Source organism: Papio anubis, chromosome 12, assembly GCF_008728515.1.
Source record: "Papio anubis isolate 15944 chromosome 12, Panubis1.0, whole genome shotgun sequence".
NCBI classification, from domain to species: domain Eukaryota; kingdom Metazoa; phylum Chordata; class Mammalia; order Primates; family Cercopithecidae; genus Papio; species Papio anubis.
Genome location: NC_044987.1, coordinates 112,450,139 through 112,469,896, shown reverse-complemented (window position 1 = coordinate 112,469,896; position 19,758 = coordinate 112,450,139). Strand labels below are relative to the sequence as shown.

General features: G+C 50.6%; 2 protein-coding genes across 8 annotated transcripts in view; one reads left to right on the top strand and one right to left on the bottom strand.

Moving 5' to 3' along the window:
- Positions 1 to 1,146, bottom strand: part of GNG3 (G protein subunit gamma 3) — a 14,893-nt gene extending 13,747 nt beyond the window's left edge. The window contains exon 1 of the mRNA XM_009185830.4: positions 1,014 to 1,146. The gene's annotated coding sequence lies outside the window, so the exon portion shown is untranslated. The remainder of the gene's footprint in view (positions 1 to 1,013) is intronic.
- The window catches only part of BSCL2 (BSCL2 lipid droplet biogenesis associated, seipin), a 21,718-nt gene extending 1,960 nt beyond the window's left edge, over positions 1 to 19,758 (top strand). Inside the window, exons 2-12 of one of the 7 annotated variants that reach the window (XM_009185827.1) lie at positions 331 to 546; positions 2,042 to 2,358; positions 6,638 to 6,719; positions 14,297 to 14,440; positions 16,524 to 16,658; positions 16,841 to 16,938; positions 18,605 to 18,746; positions 18,885 to 18,951; positions 19,159 to 19,239; positions 19,334 to 19,414; positions 19,505 to 19,758. In XM_009185827.1, the coding sequence (XP_009184091.1) occupies positions 460 to 546; positions 2,042 to 2,358; positions 6,638 to 6,719; positions 14,297 to 14,440; positions 16,524 to 16,658; positions 16,841 to 16,938; positions 18,605 to 18,746; positions 18,885 to 18,951; positions 19,159 to 19,239; positions 19,334 to 19,414; positions 19,505 to 19,671 (1,401 nt within the window). In that variant the 5' untranslated portion in view covers positions 331 to 459 and the 3' untranslated portion in view covers positions 19,672 to 19,758. Of the gene's footprint in view, positions 1 to 55; positions 547 to 1,316; positions 1,658 to 2,041; positions 2,359 to 6,637; positions 6,720 to 14,296; positions 14,441 to 16,523; positions 16,659 to 16,840; positions 16,939 to 18,604; positions 18,747 to 18,884; positions 18,958 to 19,152; positions 19,240 to 19,333; positions 19,415 to 19,504 lie in introns of those variants that run through there. The other 6 variants (XM_009185826.1, XM_009185823.4, XM_031653645.1 and 3 more) reach the window with 6 other exon arrangements.

Below are 19,758 nucleotides of genomic sequence, written 5' to 3'. Positions count from 1 at the left end.
TACCAACTGCCTGGCCAGTGGGGGAGCCTAGCTGCCTGCATCCCCTGCGCACACCCCCGCTGTCGCTGGTTCACTGCCTGCCCCTCCCCCATTGCAGGCATCCTGAGTCTGGGCTAGAGCCCTCCCCAACAGAGCTGAGGCCAAGGCCGACTCCCCCTCTCAAATGGGGTGGTCTGGGCCTATGACAGCCCCTGCAGTGGAGTCTGTACTGGCTGCGGGGGACCCTGCTCATTTGAAAATCTGACATCAGCTGGGCAGTCGCCCCCCTCCTTCCTTCCTCCCTCTACCCTGACACAGCACTTAGCACCTGAATCTTCGTTTCTCTCCCAGGGACCCTCCATTTTCCATATCCAGGAAAATGTGATGCGCCACAGGTATCAGCGTCTGGATTGCCACTTCACATCTTAGCCACAAGTGACTCAGTGGAAGATCCAGAGGCAGCAGAGGCTCGTCAGGAAGATGTCTACAGAAAAGGTAGACCAAAAGGAGGAAGCTGGGGAAAAAGAGGTGTGCGGAGACCAGATCAAAGGACCGGACAAAGAGGAGGTAGGAGGACTTGTGGGGACAGTCAGCAGAAATATACTGGAAATAGGTGGGCTGGCGTGAAGTAGGGGGTGGTGGATTGGTTTGAAGAATTTCATTCATTTTGAATAGATTACTTCCCATGCCCGCAACAGTGTGCAAAGATGTACACAACACTGGCCTTGCCCTCTGAAGGACTTTATCTGGGGTAATAGACGTCTACAAAATAGAAGATACCACTTGCCAAAAGCTAGTCTAGATAATGTGCTGTGGGGACTCTGAAGACTGCATCCAGTTAGGGTGAGAGAAGGTCCACAAAACGCGGAGCTGAAATGCTACCACGCTGGGAACAGGGGACTAATCTGCCTGCGCAACAACGCAGGAGGCCCAGGTTGCCGCAGACTGCAACATGCTCTAGGCGAATGCCCCCGCCTTAGATGCCTAGGGGCTGTGGGCGATAAAAATCAGCGCCAACTGGATGACCGTCTCACTTGCCCGCTTAGCCGGTGAAATGGCCTGTGGTGAAGGTGTGCACAGAGGGATGTGATTGCAGTCTCGAGGGAGGGCCAAGCGGAGGCTGCAGTCAGCGCATCCCCTGGGGCATATCTTGGGGCCTGCAGGGAGGCAGGCGTCTTTCCCCTTTGGTCACGGTAACCGGAGGCAAACCTGCCGCACAGAAAGCCAGCGGCGAGCGCAGGGAGACGCCAGCCTCGCAGCCCGTGAAGGCTCCGCCCCGCTGCGCCGGACGCCGCGCTGAACCCCGCCCTGGGCCGAAGCCCCGCCTCCCAGGGCTACCAAAGCGGCTGCCGGAGAGGGGCGGGACTTCCCCGGGAGCCGGAAGTCCCGTCTCACGGTTGCCCTGGCAGCGCGCGAGGCTGGTGAGTCGGTCGCCCTGTGGCAGCCGGCCGGCTGGTTTCCATGGTTGCACGATTAGGTGGGGGCTCCGGGCCCTTTGCCCACCCCTTGAGCCGGAGGGGACTGGCGGGAAGCGGCAGTTGGCTGCAGGGCGCTCCGCCTGGCGTGGGGCGCAGCCGTATCGGGGAGCGAGCTCAGCTCGAGGCGGAGAGGAGAAACTCGGGAAGCAATTGTGGCTACTCTTGGGCTACTGGTTTCAAGTCTGGCCGTATGACCTTAGGCAAGTCGCACATTCTCTTCGTGCAGCTGCCTAGCAGTGTGGATTCAGTATCACCGTGTGTGTGAAGCTCTTTGTAAGAATTGTAAGGTGCTCATTCTTTGTTACATAGCTGTGAATGAGTATCAAGGTGGTTTGTCCCAGAATCAAATGCCTGGAGAAGGAATTCCACTGAGGAGATCTAGCACTGGGCGGGAGGGAACACAGTGGAGGAAAGGGAAGGGATAATTGGCTGAGTGGCACAATCATTTGGAGAAAGGCCGTATATATGAAACAGTGACTTTGCTATCCTGCTATCTCTCGTTCCTCAAAGCCAGTCCAGTAAGCTTTTTTGTCCCCACTTCCCTGGGGAAAGGAGTCACTCTTTTCCCCCCTCTCTCTTTCCAGGAACCACCACCTCCTGCATCCCATGGCCAGGGGTGGCGTCCAGGTGGCAAAGCAGCTAGGAACGCAAGGCCTGAACCTGGGGCCAGACACCCTGCTCTCCCGGCCATGGTCAACGATCCTCCAGTACCTGCCTTACTGTGGGCCCAGGAAGTGGGCCAAGTCTTGGCAGGCCGTGCCCGCAGGCTGCTGCTGCAGTTTGGGGTGCTCTTCTGCACCATCCTCCTCTTGCTCTGGGTGTCTGTCTTTCTCTATGGCTCCTTCTACTATTCCTACATGCCGACGGTCAGCCACCTCAGCCCGGTGCATTTCTACTACAGGTGAGAGGGGCGTTCTAGCAAAATAGAGGACTCCTATAGGAATTGTAGGGCCCTTGGAGCTCAGTTCAATCCCCTCATTTACAGATAAGGAAAACTGGAGCCAGGTGTGCTTACAGGACTTCTCAACTTTGACAGCGCAAGGCTAGATTTGGGTTGCCAGGGCTAGGGTTCTAGTTCTCCCTCTGATTACTGAAATCTAGTTTAAAAAAAAAGAAAAAGGGGCCGGGCGCGGTGGCTCAAGCCTGTAATCCTAGCACTTTGGGAGGCCGAGACGGGCGGATCACAAGGTCAGGAGATCGAGACCATCCTGGCTAACACGGTGAAACCCCGTCTCTACTAAAAAAAGTACAAAAAACTAGCCGGGCGAGGTGGCGAGCGCCTGTAGTCCCAGCTACTCGGGAGGCTGAGCCAGGAGAATGGCGTAAACCCGGGAGGCGGAGCTTGCAGCGAGCAGAGATCCGGCCACTGCACTCCAGCCTGGGTGACAGAGCGAGACTCCGTCTCAAAAAAAAAAAAAAAAAAGAAAAAAGAAAAAAAATCCACTTCTATCATTATGAGGATCAATTCTATTTTGGTTGGATCACCCCTCTCTAAGGGCCAATGTAGAATTTTGAGCCAACTCAACCCCTTAGTGCAGAACCAACCTGGCTTTCAGGAGCTATTAGGAAAGCAGTAGTTTGCCTTTTACATTACTGCCTCCCAGTGAAGGAGTGGCCTGCCCCTCCACACCTGTGGGCGTTTCTCATCAGGTGGGACAAAAGACTGAGAAAAGATGCCGAGAGGGCGCGGTGATTCATGCCTGTAATCCCAGCACTTTGGGAGGCCGAGGGTGAGGGGGCGTGGATCACGAGGTTAGGAGTTCGAGACCATCCTGGCTAACACGGTGAAACCCCGTCTCTACTAAAAATACAAAAAATTAGCCGGGCGCAGTGGCGGGCGCCTGTAGTCCCAGCTATTCGGGAGGCTGAGGCAGGAGAATGGCGTGAACCCTGGAGGCAAAGATTGCAGTGAGCTGAGATCGCACCACTGCGCTCCAGCCTAGGTGAAAGAGTGAGATTCCATCTCAAAAAAAAAAAAAAAAAGAAAAGAGACACAAAGTATAGAGAAAGAAAAGTGGGCCCAGGGGACCCGCGCTCAGCATTAGGAGGACCTGCACTGGTCTCTGAGTTCCCTCAGTATTTATTGATAATTATCTCTACCTCTCGAAGAGGGGGATGTGGCAGGACAATAGGGTAATAGTGGGGAGAGGGTCAGCAGGAAAACATGTCAACAAAGATCTCTGTTTCATAAACAAGGTTAAGAAAAGGTGCTGTGCCTTGATGTGCACCTATACAAACATCTCAGTGCATTAAAGAGCAGTATTGCCACTAGCATGTCTCACCTCCAGCCCTAAGGCGGTTTTCTCCTATCTCAGTAAATAGAATGTACAATCAGGTTTTACATTCCATTGCCCAGGGAGGAGCAGGAGACAGATGCCTTCCTCTTACCACAACTGCAAAGAGATCTTCCATCTTTTACTAATCCTCCTCAGCACAGACCCTTTATGGGTGTCAGGCTTGGGGGACGGTCAGGTCTTTCCCTTCCACAGGGCCATATCTCAGGCTATCACATGGGGAGAAACCTTGGACAATACCTGGCTTTCCTAGGCAGAGGTCCCTGTGGCCTTCCACAGTGTATTGTGTCCCTGGGTACTTGAGATTAGAGAATGGTGATGACTTTTAACAAGCATACTGCCTTCAAGCACTTTTTTTTTTTTTTTGAGGCGGAGTCTTCACTCTGTCGCCCAGGCTGGAGTGCAGTGGCACCATCTCGGCTCACTGCAAGCTCCGCCTCCCGGGTTCACACCATTCTCCTGCCTCAGCCTCCTGAGTAGCTGGGACTACAGGCGCCCGCCACCGCGCCCGGCTAATTTTTTGTATTTTAGTAGAGACGGGGTTTCACCGTGTTCGCCAGGATGGTCTCGATCTCCTGACCTCGTGATCTGCCCACCTCGGCCTCCCAAAGTGCAGGGATTACAGGCGTGAGCCACCGCGCCCGGCCTCAAGCACTTTTTTAACAAAGCACATCCTGCATAGCCCTAAATCTGTTAAACCTTGGGTCAACACAGTGCATGTCTCTGCGAGCACAGTGTTGGGGCTAGGGTTACAGATTAACAGCATCTCAAGGCAGAAGAATTTTTCTTAGTACAGAACAAAATGGAGTCTCTTATGTCTACTTCTTTCTACATAGACACAGTAACAGTCTGATCTCTCTTTTCCCCACACCCAGTCCCTGAAAGTCTGCTGCACAATAGAGATTATGGAAACATAAGATGAGTAGGTGCATAAATTTGCCTCCCAGAGAGTCTTGCCTCTTGACTGGCCCCTTAGTTCCTTCCCATTTTACAAACCCTAACAAATGCCAAATTCTCTCTTTTTTTTTTTTTTTTTTTTGAGATGGAGTCGCTCTGTCACCCAGGCTGGAGTGAAGTGGCACAGTGTCTGCTCATTGCAATCTCCGCCTTCCTGGTTCAAGTGATTCTCATGCCTCAGCCTCCCAAGTAGCTGGGATTACAGGTGTGTGCCACCACACCTGGCTAATTTTTGTATTTTTAGTAGAGATGGGTTTTTTTTTTTTTTTTTTAATGGAGTGTTGCTCTGTCGCCCAGGCTGGAGTGCAGTGGCGCAACATCGGCTCACTGCAAGCTCCGCCTCCCGGGTTCACGCCATTTTCCTGCCTCAGCCTCCTGAGTAGCTGGGAATACAGGCGCCCACCACCACGCCCGGCTAATATTTTTTTTTAGCAGAGACGGGGTTTCACCATGTTAGCCAGGATGGTCTCGATCTCGACCTCGTGATCCACCCACCTTGGCCTCCCAAAATGCTGTGGGTTTCACCATGTTGGCTAGGCTGGTCTTGAACTCCTGAACGCAGGTGATCCGTCCGCCTCGGCCTCCCAAAATGCTGGGATTACAGACGTGAGCCACCGCGCCCCACCAAGTTCTCGCTGCTTTTTTTTTTTTTTTTTTTTTTTTTCTTTTTGAGACAGTCTCGCACTGTTGCCTAGGCTGGAGTGTAGTGGCACAATCTCAGCTCACTGCAACCTCTGCTTCCGGGTTGAAGCCATTCTCCTGCCTTGCCTCAGCCTCCCAAGTAACTGGGATTACAGGTGCCTGCCACCACACCTGGCTAATTTTTTTTTGTATTTTTAGTAGAGACGGGGTTTCACTATGTTGGCCAGGCTGATCTCGAAATCCTGACCTCATGATCCACCCCCTCGGCCTCCCAAAGTGCTGGGATTACAGATGTGGGCCACCGCACCCAGCCTAGTTCTCTCTTCTCAACAGTGGTTGTAGGACCTGTCAACAGATGCCGAGAAAGGCGTATAATCAATGGTTTAAAGTCATTTTTTCCCTTAAGTCCCTGGTCTGGAGCTATAGTTTCTAAAGCAGAGCTTCTTAAACTTGTAGGAAATGGATCTTATGGCCCTTCCTGCCATAAAAACGTATATACATGCCTAGGCATATGCTGCGCCCACACCCCGACGTGCAAATTTGCCTACAATTGAAAGGGTTCGTGAGCCTCTTAATAACCATCTGTAGATCCTTTTGGAGGTGTTTTCTCAAACTGGGACCCAGACCAGAGCTACCAAATCAGAATCTCTTGGGGTGGGACCCTGGAAATTACTTTTTTTTTTTTGAGATGGAGTTTCATTCTTGTTGCCCAGGCTGGAGTGCGGTGGCGTGATCTTGGCTCACTACAACCTCTGCCTCCAAGTTCAGGTGATTATTCTTCCCCAGCATTCCGAGTAGCTGGGATTACAGGCACGCGCCACCACGCCTGGCTAATTTTGTATTTTTAGTAGAGATAGGGTGTCTCCATGTTGTTCAGGCTGGTCTTAAACTCCTGACCTCAGGTGATCCGCCCACCTTGGCCTCCAAAAGTGCTGGGATTACAGGCGTGAGCCATCACTGCCTGGCCCTGGAATTTACATTTTTATCAAGCTCCTTAAGTCTTTAGAAACACTAAAGTGTGAAACTATTTAATTAAGTATCTGTAGATTCCCATCTAAGAACATCTGCTCTAATGAGAGGACATACATTGAAGTCATAGGAAGAGAATGAAATAATCATTCTGGTATCTTGAATCTCCTGGCCACATTTGTTCTTCATCTTTGTAACATAGAGAAGGGTGCCTGTTCTGAGAGAAGGGAGGAGGGCAGGGGAGCCTTAGGGGGCCAAGGTGTGTGGACGGACTAGTAAGACGAACTTAGCAGAGTATCCTCCTCCATTCTCATTTAGGACCGACTGTGATTCCTCCACCACCTCACTCTGCTCCTTCCCTGTTGCCAATGTCTCACTGACTAAGGGTGGACGTGATCGGGTGAGTATCGGAACTAGAGAAAGGTTTCATTAGAGCTTTAATGATTCGGAATAGGAAGACTTGAGAAAGGCCTAGAGAGCAGAAATTGAGTAATAAGAGACTGGCCAGGTGCGGTGGCTCACGCCTGTAATCCCACTACTTTGGGAGGCTGAGGCAGGCAGATCACCTGAGGTTGGGAGTTCGAGACCAGCCTGACCAACATGGAGAAACCCTGTGTCTCCTAAAAATACAAAATTAGCTGGGCGTGGTGGCACATGCCTGTAATCCCAGCTATTCAGGATGCTGAGGCAGGAGAATCACTTGAACCCGGGAGGAGGAGGTTTCGGTGAGCCGAGATCACGCCATAGTACTCCAGCCGGCAACAAGAATGAAGCTTCGTCTTAGGGAAAAAAAAAAGACTAAGAGGAAGGCTTTGAAGGAAAAGAAATTAAGGCCGGGCGCGGTGGCTCACGCCTGTAATCCCAGCACTTTGGGAGGCCGAGGTGGGCGGATCACAAGGTCAGGAGATCGAGACCATGGTGAAACTCCGTCTCTACTAAAAATAGAAAAAATTAGCCGGGCGCAGTGGCGGGCACCTGTAGTCCCAGCTACTCGGGAGGCTGAGGCAGGAGAATGGCGTGAACCCGGGAGGCGGAGCTTGCAGTGAGCCGAGATTGCGCCACTGCACTCCAGCCTGGGCGACAGAGCGAGACTCCGTCTCAAAAAAAAAAAAAAAAAAAAGAAATTAAAATGAGTTGTGTGTGTTGATTGATATTTCTGCAGCAGGTGTTAGACGTGTTCTTTCTCAACATAGTCCCTGACTTACGATAATTCAACTTAACAATTTTTCAACTTCACAGTGGTGCAAAAGTGACATACATTCCGTAGACACTGTACTTCACGTACCTGTACAACCATTCTGTTTTTCACTCTTTTTTTTGTTTTTGAGACAGAGTCTCTGTTGCCAGGCTGGAGTGCAGTGGTGCAATCTTGGCTCACTGTAACCTCCACCTCCCGGGTTCAAGCGATTCTCCTGCCTCAGCCTCCTGAGTAGCTTGCACTACAGGCGCGCGCCACCACACCCAGCTAATTTTTTTGTATTTTTAGTAGGGATGGGATTTCACCATGTTGGCTGGGATAGTCTGGATCTCTTGACCTTGTGATCTGCCCGCCGTGGCCTCCCAAAGTGCTGGGATTATAGGCGTCAGCCACTGCACTCAGCCTGTTTTTCACTTTCAGTACAGTATTCAATAAATCACATGAGATATTCACTACTTTATTATAAGTATAGGCTTTGTGTTAGATGATTTTAACCAACTATAGGTAGGCTAACGTAAATATTCTGAGCATGTTCAAGATAGGCTAGGCTAAATAAGCTATGAAGTTCTTTTTTTTTTTTTTTTTTTTTTTTTTGAGACGGAGTCTCGCTCTGTCCCCCAGGCTGGAGTGCAGTGGCGCAATCTTGGCTCACTGCAAGCTCCGCCTCCCAGGTTCCCGCCATTCTCCTGCCTCAGCCTCCCGAGTAGCTGGGACTACAGGCGCCCGCCACCGCGCCCGGCTAATTTTTTGTAATTTTAGTAGAGACAGGGTTTCACCGTGGTCTCGATCTCCTGACCTTGTGATCCACCCGCCTCGGCCTCCCAAAGTGCTGGGATTACAGGCATGAGCCACCACGCCCAGCCGCTATGAAGTTCTTTAGGCTAGGTGTATTAAATGCATTTTCAGCTTATGATAGTTTCAACTTAGATGGGTTTATCGGAATGTAACCCCATCGTAAATTAAGGACCATCTGTATCAGGTGAAGTATTATCTATTTATCTGCTAGGTAAAATAAGCAATATCTGCTAGGTGAAGTAAGCAATGTTTTAGACCTTACTGAACAAATCAGTTATTACATTGGAATAAGATGGGCATCTACCCAAGAGTTTTGAAAGCATTTATATAAAATTATGAAACTGTTATCAAATATGTGCAGCCTGTCATTACAAAGGGTACTGTGCCAGAGGACTGGCCAGATGCCAGTGTGACGTCAACAATGGGACGTCACACTGGCATCTGGCCAGTCCTCTGGGAACCCTGAGAAATGCATATGGGGACTGGGCCCTATGGTGGTGGCAAACTGGAAGGAGGCTTGATAAAGGATAGGTTCTTTTTCTCTTTCTTTTTTTTTTTTTGAGACAGAGCCCTGCCGTCACCGTGGCCGGGACTGCAACCCCCACCACCCGGGACTGGGTATTCTCCCACCTCAGCCGAAGTGCACCTGGGATTACAGGCAACTCCATCACCACGCCTGGGTTAATTTTGTATTTTTAGCAGAGACAGGGTTTCACCATGTTGGTCAGGCTGGTCTAAAACTCCTGACCTCAGGTGATCCACCCACCTCAGCCTCCAAAAGCGCTGGAATTACATGAGTGAGCAACCACACCCAGCCTCAAGTTATTTTTATTTATTTATTTATTTATTTATTTATTTATTTATTTATTTTGAGACGGAGTTTCTTTCCTGTCACCCAGGCTAGAGTGCAATGGCACGATTTCAGCTCGCTGCAACCTCTGCCTCCTGGGTTCAATCAGTTCTCCTGCCTCAGCCTCCCGAGTAGCTGGGGTTACAGGTGTATGCCAGCATACCTAGCTGATTTTTGTATTTTTAATAGATATGGGGTTTCATCACGTAGGCCAGGCTGGTCTTGAACTCGTGATCTCAGGTGGTCTGCCCACCTCAGCCTCCCAAAGTGCTGGGATTACAGGCATGAGCCACCATGCCCAGCCTGAAGTTATTTTTCAAAAGTGGTACTTGGGAGGAAACTGATCTAATGATAGAATGTCACACCTCTGAAGGGAAGAGTATAAACTATAGAGTCTGGGGTTCTATTTTATTTTATGTTTTGAGACAAGGTTTTGCCCTGTCACCCAGCCTGGAGTGCAGTGATGCGATCGTGGCTCACAGCAGCCTTAACCTCCCAGGTTCAAGTGATCTTCCAAGTAGCTGGGACTACAGGTGTGTGCTACCATGCCCAGCTGACCTTTTTTTTTTTTTTTTAATTTTTAGTAGAGACAAGGTCTTACTATGTTGCCTAGGCTCATCTCAAACTACTAGGCTCAAGTGGTCCTCCCGACTCAGCCACCCAAAGTGTTAGGATTATAACCAGGTGTAGTGGCTCACACCTGTAATCTCAGCACTTTGGGAGGCTGAGGAGACAGGTGGATCACCTGAGGTCAGGAGTTCAAGACCAGCCTGGCCAACACAGTCAAACCCCATTTCTACTAAAAATACAAAAATTAGCCAAGCGTGGTGGCGCAGGCCTGTAATCCCAGCTACTCAGGAGGCTGAGGCAGGAGAAGCACTTAAACCCGGCAGGCAGAGGTTGCAGTGAGCCGAGATCACACCACTGCACTGCAGCCTGGGTGACAGAGCAAGACTCTGTCTCAATAATAATAGGCTGGGCACAGTGGCTCACACCTGTTGTCCCAACCCTTTGGAAGGCCAGTGCAAGCAGATCACAAGGTCAGGAGTTTGAGACCAGCCTGACCAACATGGGGAAACCCCGTCTTTACTAAAAATACAAAAATTAGCCAGGTGTGCTGCCGTACATTTGTAGTCCCAGCTGCTTGGCAGGCTGAGGCAGGAGAATCGCTGGAACCCAGGAGGCATGGGTTGTGGTGAGCCAAGATCACACCACTGCACTCCAGCCTGGGTGACAGAGTAAGACGCTGTGTCAAAAAAAAAAAAAAAAATAGAGGTCAGGCACGGTGGCTCACGCTTGTAATCCCAACAGTTTGGGAGGCCGAGGCAGGGGATCATGAGGTCAAGAGATCGAGACCATCTGGGCCAACATGGTGAAACACTGTCTCTACTAAAAATACAAAAATTAGCTGGGCGTGGTGGCGCACACCTGTAATCCCAGCTACTCGGGAGGCTGAAGCAGGAGAGTCGCTTGAACCCAGGAGGCAGAGGTTGCAGTGAGCTGAGATCGCGGCACTGCACTGCAGCCTGGTGACAGAGCAGATTCCATCTCAAAAAAATAAATAATAACAAATAACTTTATTGAGAAGAAATGAGAAAGCCGCAGTACCTGGAATGGTGCATACAGTTTTGTGGCCCATTGCTGAGATCATAATGGGGAGACAGGGAGCCAAGGGAGGGAGCCTGAACTGAAATGATCAGGTGTGAGACTGTCACATGAGGAAGGGAGGAAAAAAAGGAGGATGAGAGCAAATTCAGCCCATGTCCCTGATAATTAGAAGAGGTTGAACATTTTGTTTGTTGACAATGAACATTTTTAAATGAATTAATGAATGAAATAATCTGTCCACTGTGTGTAACGGCTTGCTAGAAGTAGATGTGATCGCTGCTCTCAATGAGCTCACAGCATTGATGGAAAACTATACATTGCATACATTTGCATGTATTTAAGTGGCAAACTGTAAGATGTGGATTCTGGCCAGGCATGGTGGCTCACACCTGTAATCCCAGCACTTTGGGAGGTCAAGGCGGGTGGATCACCTGAGGTCAGGGTTCAAGACCAGCCTGACCAATATGGTGAAACCCCATCTCAAAATACAAAAATTAGCCAGGCGTGGTGGCATGTGCCTGTAGTCCCAGCTACTTGGGAGGCTGAGACGGGAGAATCGTTTGAACCCAAGGGGTAGAGGTCACAGTGAGCCAAGATCATGCCATTGTACTCCAACCTGGGCGACAGAGTAAGACTCCGTCTCAAAAAAAAAAAAAAAGGATGTGGATTTTGCATTCCAGAATAATTTGTGAAGAATTAGATCAGTGTTTTCTGGGATAGTTTAAGACAATGGAGATGGCGATGTTCAAAGCAGATCTTTTTTTGTTTTTTGTTTTGTTTTGTTTTGTTTTTTCTTCTTGATACGGAGTCTCTCTCTGTTGCCCAGGCTGGAGTGCACTGGTGTGATCTTGCCTCACTGCAACCTCTGCCTCCCGGCTTCAAGTGATTGTCTTGCCTTAACTTCCTTAGTGGCTGGGATTGCAGGCGCCCGCCACCACGTCCAGCTAATTTTTGTATTTTTTTTAGTAGAGATGGGGTTTCACCACATTGGCCAGGCTGATCTCGAACTCCTGACCTGGTAGTCCACCTACCTCAGCCTCCCAAAGTGTTGGGATTACAGGCTTGAGCCACTGTGCCCGACCCAAAGTGGATCTTTTAAGGAAGGGTGAATATTACATGAGAGTGTTAGAGAAGGAGGAGAATCTGCCCATCAAGCAGACAAATGTGAACAAAGGCATGGATTTATTCACAAGGTTTTAGTATTAAATTCTGTGGATCCCCTTGGAGGAGATTAATTTTTTTTTTTTTTTGAGTTGGGGTCTCATTCTGTCACCCCAATTGGAGTGCAGTGGCTCAATCATAGCTGATTGTAGCTTCAAACTCCTGGGCTCAAGGGATCCTCCTGCCTAAGTCTCCTCAGTAGTTGGGACTGCAGGCAGGCACCACCACGCCTGGCTAAGAGAACTACCTATTTTAATGTTTCAAAGAATTTGGGCCAACGGCAGTGGCTCACACCTGTAATCTAAGCACTTTGGGAGGCCAAGGCGGATTCATTGAGCCCAGCAGTTCAAGACCAACTTGGGCAACACAGTGAGACAGACCCCGTCTCTACAAAAAAAAAAAAAAAATTAGCTGGGTGTGGTGGCTCATGCCTATAGTTCCAGCTACTCAGGAGGCTGATGCAGGAAGATCAATTGAGCCCAGGAGGTTGAGGCTGCAGTGAGCTGTGATCACACCACTGCACTCCAACCTTGGTGACAGAGCAAGACCCTGTCTCAAAAAAGAAAAGAATTAATAGACTGGGGGAGTGGTTGAGGGGAAGAATTCATAGGCTGAGCAACAAAGCAAGACCCCTGTGTCTCCTAAAAAAAAATTTTTTTTAGTTGGGTGTCATTGCATGTGCCTATAGTTCCTATGGTCTCAGGTACTTTGGAGGCTGAGGCAGGAGGACAGATTGAGCCCAGAAGTTCCAGGCACAGTGAGCCATGATCATGCCACTGCCTTCCAGCCTGGGTGACAGAGCAAGACCTTGTCTTCAAAAAAAAAAAAAAAGGTTTATGAAGCAACTGGCTTAATTTTCTGGTATCTACAGAGGGTAGGAATCTCATGGAATCCATTTTCTTCAACAGATAGTTTTTTGTTTTTTTGTTTTGAGACAGAATCTTGCATTGTCGCCCAGGCTGGAGTACAGTGGCATGATTTCAGCTGACTGCAACCTCCGCTTCCCAGGTTCAAGCAATTCTCTGCCTCAGCCTCCCGAGTAGCTGGGATTACAGGTGCCTGCTACCATGCCCAGCTAATTTTTTTTTTTTTTTTTTTTTTTGAGACGGAGTCTCGCTCTGTCGCCCAGGCTGGAGTGCAGTGGCCGGATCTCAGCTCACTGCAAGCTCCGCCTCCCGGGTTCCCGCCATTCTCCTGCCTCAGCCTCCCGAGTAGCTGGGACTACAGGCGCCCACAACCGCGCCCGGCTAATTTTTTGTATTTTTAGTAGAGACGAGGTTTCACCGTGGTCTCGATCTCCTGACCTTGTGATCCGCCCGCCTCGGCCTCCCAAAGTGCTGGGATTACAGGCGTGAGCCACCGCGCCCGGCCACCCCAGCTAATTTTTGTATTTTTAGTAGAGACAAGGTTTCACCGTCTTGGCCAGGCTTGTTTTGAACTCCTGACCTTGTGTTACACTCATCTCAGCCTCCCGAGTAGCTGGGATTGCAGGTGCCTGCCACCATGCCCGGCTAATTTTTGTATTTTTAGTAGAGACAGGGTTTCACCATGTTGACCAGGCTGTTCTCGAACTCCTGACCTCAGGTGATCCACCTGCCTCGGCCTCCCAAAGTGCTGGGATTACAGGCATGAGCCACTGCACCTGGCTAACCCTTTTTTTTTTTTTTTAACCCATTACCTCTGATTAAAAACAAAAGCTTTATCCTCACCCCTGTGATTTTTATGTACTACTGTGTGAGGGCCTTGTTGCTAGATATGAATCAATAAAGGGGTTAGAAGAACATAGAAATAGGTAAAACTAGGACATGTTTGGTGGCAAATCTTTAACCTCTTGAGAGTGATACCTGTGAAGGAGTCTTCCTACTCTGAGTCTTGGGGTGCTACCAACAGAACCAAGATAAGGGACCTAGAATGGCAAAAAGATGATCTGGAGCGAGGATGACTGTGCCAAAGCTGGCTGGGGAGATTGAGCACTGTCAGTACTTGATTAATTAATAATGTAAGACAGGGCAGGTTGGGCCCTGGGGACAGCCCCACCGGCACATATGCCAGAGTCACAGATGGCCCAGTTGGCAATATGACGGTTCACTTTTGGAAAAGAAACGTGACACAGCCTTTCTGGGAACAAGGTAGCGAGTCTGATTCAGGAGAGCCAACAGGATACCGAAGACCTGGACATGGGAGGCTCCAGCCACCAGAAGGGGGCAGCACCTTCTTGGGATGACAGATTGAAAGGCCTGTTAGGCCACCCAAGAGGGTTGTGGCCGAGTATTTGGGGGTGTTGGGGGGCTAGGAGGGAGGTGGAATAGGGACAGTACATTTTCAACAAAAATTTTTTAAAAGAAATGGGGGCTACCTTCGGCAGGTGCTGATGTATGGACAGCCGTATCGTGTTACCTTAGAGCTTGAGCTGCCGGAGTCCCCTGTGAATCAAGATTTGGGCATGTTCTTGGTCACCATTTCCTGCTACACCAGAGGTGGCCGAATCATCTCCACTTCTTCGCGTTCGGTAAGTGTTTGTGGCCTGTCTGAGAAGGTGTGGAGGAAGATAGCAGGATCAGAATGGGTAGGGGGCCGGATGCGGTGGCTCATGCCTGTAATCCTAGCAGTTTGGGAGGCCGAGGCAGGCAGATGGCTTGAGCCCAAGAGTTCAAGACTGGCCTGGGAAACATGGCGAAACCCATCTCTACAAAAAACGTTTAAAAAATTAACTGGGCATGGTGGCACACGACTGTAGTCCCGGCTACTCTAGAGGCTGAGGTGGGAGGATCGCTTGAACCTGGGAGGTTGAGTCTGCAGTGAGCCGAGATTGCACCACTGTTCTCCCTGCTGGGCAACAGAGCAAGACCGTCTCAAAAAAAAAAAAAAAGAATGTCTGGGTAGGGATTCCACAGAAGGAAATACCCTTGGCTTTGAGGTCACAGACACATCAGGATAAAGAAAGGAATCAAGGCCGGGCGCAGTGGCTCACGCCTGTAATCCCAACACTTTGGGAGGTCAAGGTGGGTAGATCACCTGAGGACCAGAATTTGAGACCAGCCTGACCAACACGGAGAAACCCTGTCTCTACTTAAAACACAAAATTAGTTGGGCATGGTGGTGCATGCCTGTAATCCCAGCTACTCAGGAAGCTGAGGCAGGAGAATTGCTTGAACCCGGGAGGCAGAGGTTGTGGTGAGCCGAGATCGCACCACTGTATTCCAGCCTGGGCAACAAGAGCAAAACTTTGTCTTTAAAAAAAAAAAAAGAAAAGAAAAGGAATCAGCTTACCAAACCAGAAACCTTTGCCAGACACCCCAGGTATCTCATGAGCACACCCAGCTTTGGGGTTAAGTTTGAAGAGTGGAGCTGCTCTCAGAAAACAGACTTTAACGCCAGACAGACATGGGTTTGTGTCCTCATTCAGAAACAAGCTAGCTGTGGGTCACCTGACTTAACTTCTTGGGTATAAAGTATTATAAAATGGAGGCCGGGCGCGGTGGCTCAAGCCTGTAATCCCAGCACTTTGGGAGGCCGAGGCGGGTGGATCACGAGGTCAGGAAATCGAGACCATCCTGGCTAACATGGTGAAACCCCGTCTCTACTAAAAATACAAAAAACTAGCCGGGCGTGGTGGCGGGCGACTGTAGTCCCAGCTACTCGGAGGCTGAGGCAGGAGAATGGCGTGAACCTGGGAGGCGGAGCTTGCAGTGAGCCGAGATCGCGCCACTGCACTCCAGCCTGGGTGACACAGCGCGAGACTCCGTCTCAAAAAAAAAAATAAATAAAATAAAGTATTATAAAATGGGTATAATAGTAACTGCCTCATAGCAAGAGTAGTTTGCATTCAATGGGGAAATGTAAAATTCCTATTAGCACATAGTGGCTGTTCAATGTTTTTTTTGTTTTTGAGATAGAGATCTCGCTCTGTCGCCCAGGCTGGAGTGCAGTGGCGTGATCTCGGCTCACTGCAGCCTTCACCTCCTGGGTTCAAGCGATTCTCCTGCCTCAGCCTCCCAAGTAGCTGGGACTACAGGTGCCCACCACCACACCTGGCTAATTTTTGTATTTTTAGTAGAGGTGGGGTTTCACCATGTTGACCAAGCTGGTCTCAAACTCCTGGTCTCAAATGATTCAACCACCTCAGCCTCCCAAAGTGCTGCAATTACAGGTGTGAGCCATCGCACCTGGCCTAATAAATGTTAAGACTCCATTCTTCCATTAATTAACAACACAACCTCATCATGAAGCAAATTCCTGACATCTACATGGGGGAAAAAAGCTTCAGATGGTGCACTGGGACTTAGATCCCATACTGGATTACAGAACTACTTGGTGGGAAAGGCAGATCAGAGACAGTGTTGGGCTTAATCCAGGAAGGTTTCTTGGAAGGAGGGGCCTTTGCTCTATAATAGAGTATGGTTGGGTAGGGGGAGAGGTTCAAGCAATTGGAATGGTTGGATGAAGACTGAGGGGTAGGAAGTGAAGGTGAGGGAGCCGGGGACCTGAGGAAGAAGCCACCTTCATAGACTACTCAGGGATGGTTGAGGGGTAGATAGGGTCATGGGGATCTGGCGCACCTGTTCCCAGCCTCTGCTTCCCACCCCCGGCAGGTGATGCTGCATTACCGCTCAGACCTGCTCCAGATGCTGGACACACTGGTCTTCTCTAGCCTCCTGCTGTTTGGCTTTGCAGAGCAGAAGCAGCTGCTGGAGGTGGAACTCTACGCAGACTATAGAGAGAACTCGGTAAGTGAGGTGAACGATGACTAGGAGATAGCCCCTCCCATTAGCCCAGGATTCTACCTGAGGAGCCTCCAGGCTCAGGAGACATCACAACTGAGAGGCTGGAAGTGAGGCTCAGATGGGGAGGGTAAGAGTGCCAGCGGCAGGGCCCTGGCCTGACGCCGCCCTCACCCCCTCCCTCGCAGTATGTGCCAACCACTGGAGCGATCATTGAGATCCACAGCAAGCGCATCCAGCTTTACGGAGCCTACCTCCGCATCCACGCGCACTTCACTGGGCTCAGGTGAGGGGCCAACTGGAGTGGACCTTGGGCAACTCCCATGAGGGCTAACCTTCCACCAAGGGGGTCCCAAGCAGAGGTAATGGGTTCACAGAGCAGAGCTGAGCTGGGTTTCACATAGGCCAGAGGGTCTCAAAGCTGCTGTATACTGGCCTATCAGCTCCCTGGGGAACTTTTTAAAAACACCCTTGGGCACCCCACCCAGACCAGCTGAACCAGGATTTGTTAAGGTCTTGTCTAGGCATCAGAATTTTACATTTTTATTTTTTACCCCTGCCACCCTCCATCATCCGTTTTCATCTTCCCTCTGCCCTGCCTTCCACCCAGAAATCCAGGACTGAGGGCTCCACCCAAGTGAGCAGATTTATTTTATTTATTTATTTTTCTTTTTTTTTTTTTTTTAATTTTATTTTTTTTGAGACGGAGTCTTGCTCTGTCACCCAGGCTGGAGTGCAGTGGCCAGATCTCGGCTCACTGCAAGCTCTGCCTCCCGGGTTCACGCCATTCTCCTGCCTCAGCCTCCCGAGTAGCTGGGACTACAGGCACCCGCCACCTCGCCCGGCTAGTTTTTTGTATTTTTTAGTAGAGACGGGGTTTCACTGTGTTAGCCAGGATGGTCTCGATCTCCTGACCTCGTGATCCACCCATCTCGGCCTCCCAAAGTGCTGGGATTACAGGCTTGAGCCACCGCGCCCGGCCCTATTTATTTATTTTTGAGAGAGTGTCTCGCTGTGTTGCCCAGGCTGGAGTGCAGTGGCGCGATCTCGGCTTACTGTAAGCTCCACCTCTCGGGTTCACGCCATTCTCCTGCCTCAGCCTCCTGAGTGACTGGGACTACAGGCACCCCCCTCCACACCTGGCTCATTTTTTTTTTTTGTATTTTTAGTAGAGATGGAGTTTCACCGTGTTAGCCAGGATGGTCTCTATCTCCTGACCTTGTGATCCACCCGCCTCAGCCTCCCAAAGTGCTGGGATTGTAGGCGTGAGCCACCATGTCCGGCCTGTGAGCAGAATTTTTTAAAGCACCCCAAGGGGCCGGGCGCGGTGGCTCAAGCCTGTAATCCCAGCACTTTGGGAGGCCGAGACGGGCGGATCACGAGGTCAGGAGATCGAGACCATCCTGGCTAACACCGTGAAACCCCGTCTCTACTAAAAATACAAAAAAACTAGCCGGGCGAGGTGGCGGGCGCCTGTAGTCCCAGCTACTTGGGAGGCTGAGGCAGGAGAATGGCGTAAACCCGGGAGGCAGAGCTTGCAGTGAGCTGAGATCGGGCCACTGCACTCCAGCCCGGGCTACCGAGCAAGACTCCGTCTCAAAAAAAAAAAAAAAAAAAAAAAAAAAGCACCCCAAGGAAGGCTGATGGGCTGACAGAGTTGAGAGCTACTGTCTTGAACCGTTGGCTCAGCAAGAGTTGGGGTGACTCTTGAGAGACAGACAACATTGAGGCTGTGGCCTATGGCCCTCCCACAGGAGACTTCCCAAGGTCCTTGGCCTTTGTTGGAACCTGGTACAGCAGGTTCTGGGAACTGTGCGGGTGGGAGGCAGGGGCAGCAGAGCCGGCTGTAGCCAAACTCACTTGAATTGCCCTAGAAATTATTTCTGGGACATGAGAAGGCCAGTGCTCTCTGGTAACTGCTACTCCCTTCTTGTCCCTACTTCCTGCCTCAGATACCTGCTGTACAACTTCCCGATGACCTGTGCCTTCATAGGTGTCGCCAGCAACTTCACCTTCCTCAGCGTCATCGTGCTCTTCAGCTACATGCAGTGGGTGTGGGGGGGCATCTGGCCCAGACACCGCTTCTCTTTGCAGGTGGAAAGGAGCAAGGACCCCCTTTTGTCTCTTTGATCTTTGTGGGTGGTCAGGGTTATGTTGGGGGTTAGGGTGTGAGGGCCCTGATTGTTAGTGAGGGAAGTCAGTCCCTGCTGCTCAGTGGTTTTTCCTCCACAGGTTAACATCCGAAAAAGAGACAATTCCCGGAAGGAAGTCCAACGAAGGATCTCTGCTCATCAGCCTGGTAAAGGTGTTGGTTGGGGAGCTGTTGAGGTGGGCTAGGTTGAGCTGGCCTGGACCAGAGGGAGTCCCTGCTTCATCCAGTATGAGGCTTAGGGTATCACCGACTGAGACAAGGGTCAAAGGAAAGGTGAGGAAGGTGAGGTTGACACTGCCATCCAGGTACAGCTACCCGAACCCTAACCTGTCCTCTCCTGCTTTTGAGGCACAGGGCCTGAAGGCCAGGAGGAGTCAACTCCACAATCAGATGTTACAGAGGATGGTGAGAGCCCTGAAGATCCCTCGGGGACAGGTATGGCGCAGCCGCCACACTCTCTCCTTCCTGACTCCTTGGCTTTCTCCTTGAGTATCTGGGTCTGACCCCTGTGTTCCCCTTTTGGCTGCAGAGGGTCAGCTGTCTGAGGAGGAGAAACCAGATCAGCAGCCCCTGAGCGGAGAAGAGGAGCTAGAGCCTGAGGCCAGTGATGGTGAGGGGCATCCTGCAGCGTGTCCTGGGTGGGACCCCCAGTTAATCTAATATCCCATTTGGGATTTTGTTTTTCCCTTTCCTGGCCCAGGTTCAGGCTCCTGGGAAGATGCAGCTCTGCTGACGGAGGCCAACCTGCCTGCTCCTGCTTCTGCTTCTGCTCCTGCTCCTGCTTCTGCCCCTGTCCCAGAAACTTTGGGCAGCTCCGAACCCGCTGAGGGTGCTCTCCGACAGCGCCCCACCTGCTCTAGTTCCTGAAGGGGCAGACTCCTCACATTCCAGCACTTTCCCACCTGACCCCTCTCCCCTCGTTTTTCCTTCAATAAACTATTTTGTGTCAGCTTC